At 37.3% G+C, this 11,862-nt stretch overlaps 1 protein-coding gene across 1 annotated transcript; it reads right to left on the bottom strand.

The window, feature by feature from the left end:
- Positions 1 to 3,428: 3,428 nt before the first annotated feature.
- LOC133875812 (uncharacterized) lies at positions 3,429 to 4,153 on the bottom strand. Its single transcript, XM_062314048.1, has 2 exons — positions 3,807 to 4,153; positions 3,429 to 3,734 (listed from the first exon to the last, which is right to left on the bottom strand). Exons 1-2 carry the CDS (start codon positions 4,062 to 4,064, stop codon positions 3,570 to 3,572), a joined length of 423 nt encoding a protein of 140 aa, XP_062170032.1. The 5' UTR covers positions 4,065 to 4,153; the 3' UTR covers positions 3,429 to 3,569.
- Between the last annotated feature and the right edge of the window lie 7,709 nt (positions 4,154 to 11,862).

Below are 11,862 nucleotides of genomic sequence, written 5' to 3'. Positions count from 1 at the left end.
TAGTTAAAATAGAAATTTATACTTTTCAGTAATTATTTTGGCTACTACAGTTAGAAATGTTCTAATTAGATTCGGTTATGTTTGGCAAATAACTCTTCCACTTTCTCTTATAAAAAGTCAACTTCATTTTTTTTATATTATCAAACAACTTTCTTCATTTTTCTCTTACAAAAAATTCAAAACTTCTTTGTACCTAATCACATCAATCAATTCTTTTAGAAATATGATTCAGCAACACCTTACATATAGACTTGGCAATTCGGGTTTACGGGTTGGGTTTGTGTCAACCCAATTGACCCGATTATACAATCGGGTTCAATATGAACCTGACCCGATTAATAATCGGGTTGAGTTATTAAACCCGAACACGACCTTATTGGCAAACGAGTTACCTGAACACGACCCGAGTAACTCGTGATTCTTGTGAAGAAGAAGAACTGATCAACTGAAGAAGGCAAGAAGCTTCGTCTGACGGTCTGAGACTCCGAAATCGTCCGAGCCCATGTTGGCTTGCTCATGAGACGAGCCTCTGGCCCTCTGATCTAACCCTGCAATGACTCTCTGACAACATCTTCAACAATCAGCTCCAAGATTCACGACGACCCTTTTGCGCTCACGCCCACAAGTCCATGGCCGACGAGGTAACAAGCAAGACTCCACCAGACCCAAACACTGTCAAGAACAAGAAGGAATCGGAAGAAGAATCGAAGCAGAAATTGCCTCCGCCATTGGAGAAGCCCTTACTAGGGGATTGTTGTGGCAATGGGTGTGTGCCGCGTACAGGACATGGACCCATGAGGAGCTCGAGGATTACTTTGCAAAAGTGATTCCAAGCCCCAAACTCGTAGTTCCGATCTAGAGGCATGAAACGGTGAAATGGTGAAGTGAAAAAAATTGAGGAGAAAATGGATGCGGGTCAGCGGGTGCGGCTAGGGTTGGTAGTTTGTTTAGGATTTTTTTAAAAAAAAATAAACGGGTTATAATCTTGTCTAGCGGGTCAACCCGATTATGACCCGAACCCGATTACCCCAAACCCAAACCCTGTATTTTCGTGTCGTGTTCATGCCGCTTCACGGGTCGTGTCAAAAATTGCTAAGCTTACTCACATACGCCTAATTCTATAATATTGTTTTTTAAAAAAAAAAAAAAATTCCAAAATGCATAATCATATCTCATTCTTTTATCATTTCTCCTCTCAAAACTATTTACCAAAGACACCCTAAGAGCATCTCCAACAGAGTTGCTACTTTAGCCAAAATAGTCAAATTTGACTTTTTTTGCTCTTTTTTTTTTCAATCCAGCATATTAGCTTCTTTAACCTTTTTTCCTTAACAATGAATAGCCAACACTGGCTATTCACTATTTATCTGTTTACACTTTTTTTTATTAATATTTTTTCTTTCCCTCTCCGTCTCTCTCTGCCGGCCATGAACAACCAACCAAAATCATCAAAATCAACCATAAATATAGCTTTAGCCGTGATACAAAACCGAAACAGGGGAGACACATTAAAGCTTCAAAATCAAATGGGTTCAACTAAAAATCAACCAAAATCAACCTATTTTACCAGTCACCGGAAATCACCTCTGACTCTGCTGGATCCGCGCCTAGCTCAACCGAAACTCGTCTCAGGCCACCGAAGCTCGACTCATGGAGGATCTGATGGGTTTCGTCTGGGTTCGTCGAGTTCAGCGGTTCTCTCTCGGATCAGTCTCGGCCTCTCGGGTCTCTCCATCTCCGGCTCTCCTCTCATGGGTCTCTCCCTAAATCCCTCGATCTCTCTCTCTCTCGGGGTGTTTCAGACAAAAAGAGAAAGGAAGAAGAACAAGAAAGAGTGATCAGACGGAAGGGAAAATGAGGAAAAGAAAAGAATAATAAAGAATATAATAAAAAAAGAATAGGAAATAATATTTAAATGTAAGTAGAGAGTTGAATAGTAAATCTGTTGGAGAGAATATAGGAAAAATAATAGTTGAAGTAGATATTGATACTTTTTAAGTAGCTATTTTAACTCTAACCGTCAGAGATAATCACTTTTCAAAACGCCAAAGTTTTGGATTAAAATAATAGAAGAAAATCAATGGAGCCAGATCCGAGGTACGGGGCCCAAAATAACAACTCCCAGAAAGATAGCGTGAGACAAAAGGGAGACAGTTGAAAAGAGTAGTCATGCACCAAACATACGTAGCTGACCAAAATAAACAATCAATCTCACAAAAGACAAGCCTCAATATTCTTAAGCTCTGATAGTTGATGGTTTGCGTGTACTAATGGAACACACACCGGATAGTAATGCTGGTTTAGCAGCGGATCCACCACAACACCTTTGTCATTTTCTCCTACCCATTTGTCTTTGAAAAGACTCTGACCAGCCCTTTCACTGGAAACCAAATATATATAATTACCTCTCTCTCTCTCTCTCTCTCTCTCTCTCTATATATATATATATAGCACAGAGAAAGCTCACAAAGTACGATCCTCTTTCTCTTCTTATTATTACACCAAAGAAAGCAAAAGATAATCATAATCATGTATTTGAAGTTAAAGTCCTTAGAAGTCATCCAACTCATTTTCTTATATGCTCATTTTCCTTTCTTTCTTTCTTTTTAACTTTTTAAAATTACTATTGAATTTGTGGAGTTAAGTAGGATTCACATAAGTGTGGAATTCAATAATAGTTTGGGTTATATACCTTTTTGTCTTATGTGGTTTAAAACTTTTATTTTTTGTCCCTTCAGTTTTTATTTTTTTCATAGGTGGTATATGTGATATGGGAAAAAAACGAAGATAGTACCTCCGTCCATTTTTCTATTCAAAATTGATAGATTTTCATGTCAGCGACATGCCGACACGTGGCATCATTAAAATTGTGATACGTGGCTACCATTTTTTTTTTTTAGGCTTTTTTTTTTTTACCAAAAAAAAAAAAAAAAACATGTAGGGGGTGGCCGGCAACCCCATTTTGGCCAAGGGGGTGGCTTTAAGGCCAATTTTGTTGGTGATTCGACCACCCCCCGGCCAAATGGGGGTGGTTTCAGCCATCTCTACATTTTATTTTTTTTGTTAAAAAAAAAAAAGCCTTAAAATTATATATATTTATGGTAGTCACGTGTCGCAATTTTAATGGTGTCACATGTCACTAACGTGAAAATCCATCAGTTTTGAACGAAAAAAATCTTCGTGTTTTTCCATAACACAAGTACCACCTAAAAAAAAAAAACCGAAAATAAAAAATAAAAGTTTTAAACGACATGGTGTGTGTAAAGGTATTTAACCTTAATAATTTTGAACTCGTCCACAAAAGCTAGAAGACCAGAACCATTATCTATTGATATAGCTAATGATTTTCTCTCTTCAAACCTTACTTCTCTTTGACCCATTCAGGAGTGGTTGCATTTCCACATTTGCTCAGAAAAAAGGAAAGAACAAAAAGAGGATAACAATTTTTTCAAAAGAAGAAGAAAAAAAAAATCAAACTCAATAGACAATTTAGTAGGCATATAGGGAGACGATAAATCGAAAAGCTCTCATTTTTGTGTGTACCATTTCTGTAGGAATTTTGTAATATTCTAGGCACCTGGTTCGGTGACCAACTGAACCTCTGTCTTGAAAAGCAGAACCGAGAACGAGTCAATGGAGAAGTAGACGAACGCACCCGGTGAGTGAGTCACGAACGACCCGAAACTCGTCCCCACCACGCAGTGCCACGCCGGTCCGTACAACGAGTCAAATTCCTGTTTAAAAAAAAAAACTATTTAGTATACTGAATTCGCTCTCAAGAAGCATACTAATATATATATATAGACCTTTTTGAGAGCTCGAGCCAGGTGGGTGGGGTTGGGACGTGATTTGATCAGGGAAGAGTCGAGGAGCGATCTGGTGTAGCGAAGGGCAAGGTCTTGCATGTGGAGGGGCATGTCGGACGGTCTCAGCCGCACGTTGAGGCTGATTGCGGTGGCAGCTAATTTCACTTCCTCTGTTGGACGACTTTCTAGACTCAGGCGAGAGAGCTTTTGCCTCGCTTGCTTGTCTCTGATCAATTCCTCCGGGCGTGGGTTCTCCATGAGAGAGAATTAGAGAGATGTCAAAGAGAAAATAGACCCGGTTTGAGAGTGAGACGACTCTTTAGCACGGAGACAGAGAGAGAGAGAGTTGGTGAGGGTTTGAATGTTGACTGACATTATGCTTGAGGAGGAGGGTGACCGGTGACTGTGAGGGAATTTTCGTACCGTGCGGGTCTGGAAGATTTTCATCTCACGCGCTTTGATATGGCAAATGGCAATTGGGGAGGGAGTGTGGCTTTCACGTACACTGCATGAATGTGGTTGTAGCACCGCTTGCCGTTTGAGCCTGGTTACGTGTTCTGACACGAGGAAAGCATGGAAATAGTAAGACAGAAGGTATGCGATTCTTGTTGTCTTGTGGACCTGATTACTCTCTCATCTCTTGTGCTATTCTCTGTTCTCTGTAATTCTTTTGCCTTCTTTACAACATGCTATACATGTTTAATTAACATCTGATTAGAATTAAGTCAAGTACAAAAAATAATAATAATAATTAATAAATTTGTGTAATTTTAATTTTTTTTTATAAAAAAAATACATCAATTATTAATCGGATCATGGAAGTTTCACCTTTTTGTTCGCACATCCTGTTAGGTTCGGGGCTTTATATTCTTTTTGGGCCTTCTACCGAAAGATGGAGGCGCGTCACAATGGGCTAGACTTTCCTGTTTGCCCAATTCCCAACAAAAGGCGTAAAATTGTTAGGACAAGGATCTTCTCAAGTTCTAGTTAGTATAAAAATAAAGGTAAAATTGTCATTTGATATATTTTTAAACAATTTTATCCCTTCACTTAAATTAACCGGTTCCTCTCCTGTTCATTTAAACTTGAAAGGGTCCAAATGCAAAATGTGTTAGTTTTTTAAATTAAAGCCGAATTAGAATTTACTTGAATTCAATTTTGAGTAAGAATAATCAATCATTGGAAGGAAAAAAAACAAAAAACAAAAATTGAGGCATGAATGGATAAAATATTCAAATTTAATTGCTAATATCTGCTTTAATTTCAAGCTAATTAAAAAGAACAACTAAATCACGAATAAATTTGTGAGGCCAGAATATGACAAAAATTATTCAACAAATTACATGACAATAAGGCCACGCAAGTTGCGCAACTCCACCTTTTATGCCAACAAACGTGGGACATTGAATATTCCTCTATTTTCATTTGCAATCTCATGATTGACCTATTAATATTCGAAATTCCATTCCAAAAATTATATTTTAACTGAAAAATCACATTCCAAATCCTGTATGTACAACCTCTCAAGTGGAAGGCACTTGAGATACTGCTATAGATGAGATGAGTGGGCATCTGAAAATTGATATTGTGATGCAGGATGATAAGGGATATGTGCACACGGTCAAAAGTATAACAAGATTGTGTCACTTAAAATCAGTAGCCGCACAAGCCTTAACAGCTTTTCAGGCCTCTTGTCTACAAAGAATTAGGCTTACATAACATTATTTTGAAAGGTAATGCACTCCAAGTGGTTAAGGTGATGAGTTCCAATGTACACAATGGGAGTAGATTTGGACAACTAGTGGATAACACTCATATCATGTTAAATTCTCTTTCTAGTTGACAGATCCACCATATCAATAAAATCGTTAATATGGCAGCGCATGGCGTATCTCATGTTGCTGTTAAACAGTTCATAAATCAGGTTTGGATAGAAGAAATTCCTGAATGTATTTGTGATTTTTTTTTTAGAACAATCTGTTCTATTTCTCTTATTAAGTTATAAAAGTGTTACTGTATTATTTAAAAATAACAAATAAAAAAGATTAGCAAATTTGCTACATCCCTAATTTCACAAGAAGCATCCATGATGTGTTGTACGCGGTTAGGCATATGACTACAATCAATCTGTCATGTACCCCACGTCATATTATATTGGACAATTGGCCAAAATATGAACATGTATCCTATAAATCATATCATATTGGACAATTGGCCAAAGCATGGTCAATTGGTCATGTACCCATGGGACAAAGTGTTTTCATAGGTAAGAATGTGACCAAACAAGACTGTCGAATCACTCATGGTGACCACACAGTGTATGGCTTGGCATGGTGATTATTCTTACAGAGGTGGACACAACAAGGCATACAACTAATTCCTAGCTTAAGTTTGATTAATCCCTCATCTCAAGTGCCTTTCGGTAATTAATGCCTCCTAACGAGTCTAAATCACATTCCTGCAACCTTGTATGTTTTAGGAAGGAAGACCAAAGAGGATTAGCCACCAAGCATTACCATCTTGAGCAAATCTAATCTTTTATTCACTTACCTATCATGCAGTCTACTGATGAATGGGTGGATTGTTCACCTATATAAGGGCGAGAACACCCAAGTCCTCAACAACATAAAAGGATGCCAATGGGAGCAAGTAATAGGTGATAGCTAGGGGTGTGAATGGGGCGGGGCGGGGCGGGGCGAGGCGGTTTTCCGCCTTTTTTGGCCCCGCCCCGCACCTATACAGGTTGGAAATTTTCAACCCGCAAACCGCACTTAATAAAGACAGTCCGAGCAGGGCGGGGATTGCGGGGCGGCTATTTTGAGTGGCATTTACGTAATTTTGATTTTATTTTGTCAAAAATAAAAAATCGAAAAAATACCAATTTTTTTAATAAAAAAATTAAATTCATATTATTTTTTCGCATCGGAAATGAGAAGGATGTCGAACTTTCTCGGCTTATAAGATTAGTTCTTTTGTCTCCATATTAAACGTTGTCATGTGCATATTTGTCATATCAACATATCCCCTAAAAGAAAGAAGGGATGGCAGTGAAAATATCCATTCGCGGGTAGTGGTGGGATTCTTTGGCGACCCACCTCGTGAAGATGGCCGCAGAATGGGGGGTCCCTCTTGACCAAACCATTTCCAATGATGATGTGGGTTGTAGGAGTCCAAGTGTAACATCCCAACCCTAGTTAGACTAACCTAATTAAATGGATCATATAATATTGAAATAATTTAATGATGTTAGCATTAAAATAAAATTTCATGACATTTTTAGTGCATAATTAGCCACGTGTATATTTTTCATAAAAAACTTTGTCATGTCTATTTTAGTTTTAGTTAGGCAATATTTTTAGCATGATTTAAAATAATGTTGAAAAATATTTTTAAGAGGTCCCTAAGCCCTAGCCGACTACCCAAGGGAAATTGTCTAGGTTTGCCAAAAAAAAAAAAATTAAAAATTAGAATTTTAGCCTATTTTGTTCTCTAAACTGATTTTATTTTTAATTAATTTTTTTTGGAAAAAAAAAAAAAAAATCCACCTTATGGCTAAGTAGTAAGAGCACTAGCAGCAAATTCCCAACCATTTTCCCTATATTTAAGGAACAAAACTACTTTTTACTTCCCTATAAAAAAATACCCCACAATAGATTCTCTTACTTTTCCCTATATCAATTAAATATTATTTTTTTACTCTTATTTTATTATTTTTCTCTCTTTCCTACTTTTTCTCTCTTCACTATATCAATTAATTATTCTTCTTTTATATTAAAATAATACATAGGAAATGAATAGTAGACATGTATACATTGGGAATCACTATTCATTCTCAACCCCCTCATCTAAATATAGGGCATCTGCTGTGAGAGGTTTTTTGATGTTTTTCATGAAATTTTCCCTAAATATAGAGAAGGGAACCAATATAGGGTAACTGCTACTAGTGCTCTAAGTACCTCGGCCCTTTTAGTTTCTCACCCAAAAAATTTCACAAGTTTTCATCAATTAAGCATGATGCGTTCAATGAAAATGTCGACTTTAACCCTAGGATCATTAGGAATTGGTTCCCATTCCCTCACACCAAACATGACCATTTCAATATTTCCTACTCGTCTCCCCACTCCTGCCACTCCAGATGAATCCACATGTGGGAACTCCTCACCTCCTGATGAGGCAAGAGAACAATTTCCACTGGCTCAACCAAGGCGAACCCATGTTGCACAGCACTTACACCGAGTTTGAGACCAGGATTGGGCTTTGTGGCTTTCAAGGGCAAGTTGGATGAGAGAACTTAAGCTACTGGTTTGAGCTGGAGAAGTACAAGGTTGTGAGATCCATGAGCACCATGACTCGGTTGGCCAAGTTGATGAGGATCAAGCTGTGGCGCGACTAGGCGGGGCCGAGCCGCCGAGATAGGGGACTCCCGCAAACCACCCTTCACAAGGTGGAGGGTGGATCAAAAGGGTGGGGTCCCACGGGGGAATTTTCCTCACCATCACACCTTTATTTTTTATTTTATTTTATTTTTTAGTAGATAAACTGATATGACAAAGATGTACACATGACAACGCTTGATAGGTCTTACTTACATGGCTTTTTGTTTTTGTACAGATAGGGGTGGGCACGAGGCAAGGCAAATTTCTGTCATTTTTGCCACCGCCTTGCAACCATGCATGGGGGTTTAGAAAATTCCACCCATGAACTGCAAAAAATGAGTTACATCCGTGTAGGACGGGTTGGTGCGGGGCGGATTGGTGTGGGACGAGGGGTGCGGGTTGTGTGGGGCGGGGCAGGTTTGGGCGATGAAGATGAAGAGACAAAAATAGAGAAAGAAAGATAAAAAGATTACAAATGTATCGGATTATTGTCGACCTCGTTGATGTAGTGCGATTGCAAGTCGTCAAACTCTCTTCAGCTTCGGTGGATTTGAAATAGAAAACTTCTTCCCACCGAACTTTCTTTCACCTCAAATCAAAAAATCATGGGTTCTAAATGAGTCATTGAAAAAAAAAAAAAAAAAAAAAAAAAAGAGAGAGAGAAAAGAAAAGAAAAGAAAAATGAAGAAGAGTCTGGAACAATGGCCATACGGGGTGAAGAACAAGGAGAGGCAGGAGGCTAAAGAGAAAAGAAAAATGAAAAGGAGTTTGTGGCGCTAGAACATGTGAAGAAAAATGAAGAATAGTCTAGAACCTAGGGTTTTTTTTTTCTTTTGTTTTGTTTCGTGTGGGGCAGGGCTCCGAGGTTTTTTAAAAGCCTAACCCACGCTCTGCCCCACCCAACACAGGTTGATCAAAATCCAACCCATACCCGCAAAATAAACACAGAAAATCGACTTGGGCGGGGCAGGGGGTGCAAGTTTTTGCACAGTCCTATGTACAGATAGCAAACGAGCCTAATGGTAGATGAATAGAATGACTAAGATAAAATCTAAGGACAAATTTTATTACTTCTTAAAACCCAAAGAGTATTTTGATAAACATGAAACCCACATGTACCATTTTTTAATTTAACCCAAAAACTTGATCAATTTTTATGCACCAAATGTTATGATCTCAAGAGAAAATATGGCTATTTCAATTTGTTTTGTCGTGGTTATTTAAAGTTTGATGGGACAAAAATGTATAAAAGTTTGACAGAAACAGCTAAACATAAAGAAGGATTTCTGCTTAATTTTTCATCAAGTTTTCTTATTTTTCTTCTTTTTTTTTTTTTTTTTTACTTCCTTTTTAATTCTTGGTCCATTTTTTTGTAGCTGATGTGATTAGCTATATATATTTCAATAAGGTGATAGCTTTGAAATAGCTTATGTAGATCGTGAACATAATTATTATTTTGTTGATTTTGTGAGGAAGCAAAAACATAAAAACTTATCAATCATTTTAAAATCGTTTAGCAAACAATTTAGAGTTGGTCAACCTTGAATGATATAATTGTTCTAATTTTTTTTTTTTAAAAAAAATAAAATAATAAAAAATTTGTTCTAAATTTGTTTAGTAGTCTATCAAAGCATTTGACACAAGAGTATAATTTCTATAAGAACTTGGCACAAATCCAAGCATTTGTGCCCTCTAATAAGAGACATATTGTAACAGATTAGTTCCATATTGAGAAGAGATGAATATTTCACATAGAGTGAGTAGTTTATAAAAATACTCATGGGTGTTAAGTCCCACATTGCCTAATTAATATGTGAAACTGGGCTTTATAAAGAATTCTAGGAAAGTTCCAAATTGACTAGTCTTTTTGGAGTGATCATAGCACAGATGTGGCTAATGCTTTTTCCTGGGTCGTTACAAATGGTATCAAAAGTCACATTGTAATGCCAGGTCATGTGATATTAGAGTATCGCCTAACGAGAACGTCAAGAGTTTAAGGATGGAGCTTGTAACACCCCGGTCCCATATTGGAAAGAAATGAATAGTTCACATAGAGTGAGTAGTTTATAAAGATACTCATGAGTTCTAAGTCTCACATTGCCTAGGTATTAGGTGAAACTAAGCTTTATAAGGAATTCTAGAAAAACTCTAAATTGACTAGTCTTTTTAGGGTGGTAGGCTGGTAGCACAGATGTGGCTAGCGTTTTTCCCTATATTAAGGGTGTAAACGAGCTAACCTTGAGTGAGTACCCCTCGTTTGAGCTTGGCTAGTTTACTTTTGTCACAAGCTTGAGCTCGTGATGAGCCAAAAAATTTGGCTTGAGCTCGGCTTGCACTATTAGCCGAGTCCGAGCTTGAGTACTCAGTTTGAGCTCGATTCAAGTAATGAAAACGGTTGGCACCAACGCCATCCCAGAAAACCCCATTACATGACATGACTCATTAATAGACGAGACCAGGACCAGCGTTCCCGTGGACAAGTTCTCACTAACCCTCAACATGCTATGACTCACTCTCATACGAGACCAGAACTAGCGTTCCCATGGACAAGTCCTCGCTAAAGAAGTCTTCCAAGTGCTAAAACATTGAAGATGGGTAGTGGAGTGGAGCGGCATGGACTCTGGGTTACATGGTGAGCGTGGAGCTGAAGTTGGAGTTGGAGTTGTGCAGAAACTTTGAGAAGTCTAAAGGTTGGATAGCAAATATTAGGATTTAGGGTCGAGAGAGTTGGATGGTTAAGATAACTCATCAATGATCTAACGATTCATAAGCCTCATGGGGATTAGTGGGTAGCAGAAGGTGGACATGGGGCAGTGTGTCTTGGGATGTGCTACGGCCTGCGAGTGGAGGACAATTGCCTCATAACTCAACGGTCATATAAGAATTGCTTTTTAAAATAAAAACGTGGAAGGAAATCTTGGAACTAGTTTGTTTGAGGAACTGTAAAAATTCTCAGTTTTTGTGATGGAAAATGATAGACAGGGGACGGTTGACCGTTCCCATGTACATCTTTTGTTATTAAAATAATATATTATATAAACAAAAAATGAAAAAATCAGAAAGAATAAATGAAAAAGAAAATATAATATATTATTTTAATATTAAATGATGGACAGGGGATAGACAACCGTCTCCTGTCTATCATTTCCCTTTTGTGATTGAATGAGAACTAATAACTTGAATTCAAGTCTCACCTCTTCATCATTGAAAAAACAAAAAAACAAAAAATACCCTTGTATAGAACAAAAGGCAAGTAAAATTGTCAAGCTATCAAAATTAAGAGGCAAGTAGATACCTCATTTATAGTTTATAATAATGACAATTAACCAAAATAATAATAATAATAATAATAGTAATAATAAAATACATTCGCCAATTTACAACTTTACATTTGGTACTTCTTAAATTAAAAAGTACATGAACCATTTATTATAGAGAAATACTGGAGTGTACACTCTTGTACACCTCTCTTCCCACTCTTACATGTATTTTTATTTTTTAAACAAATAAAATAGATAAATACATATAAAGGTGGAATGAGGGGTGTACACTCTGTATACCCTTGCATTTCTCTTTATTATATTTTGCAATAAAACAATTAATAAAAAGAAGAGAATTTTGTCAGATAAAATTTTTCCCAAACAGTCACTTGAATAAGACTGTTGTGTGAACTATGAAAA

This window comes from Alnus glutinosa, chromosome 8, assembly GCF_958979055.1.
Source record: "Alnus glutinosa chromosome 8, dhAlnGlut1.1, whole genome shotgun sequence".
NCBI lineage: Eukaryota > Viridiplantae > Streptophyta > Magnoliopsida > Fagales > Betulaceae > Alnus > Alnus glutinosa.
Note: the sequence above shows the minus strand (reverse complement) of the source record. Positions and strands in the feature narration are given on the sequence as shown.

Bases quoted from the DNA above. Each gene is read 5' to 3' on its own strand.
- LOC133875812 (XM_062314048.1), bottom strand. From the start codon at position 4,064: ATGGAGAACCCACGCCCGGAGGAATTGATCAGAGACAAGCAAGCGAGG. The intron at 3,735-3,806 runs GTCTATATATAT...TTTTTTAAACAG, and splicing joins TGGCTCGAGCTCTCAAAAAG to GAATTTGACTCGTTGTACGG.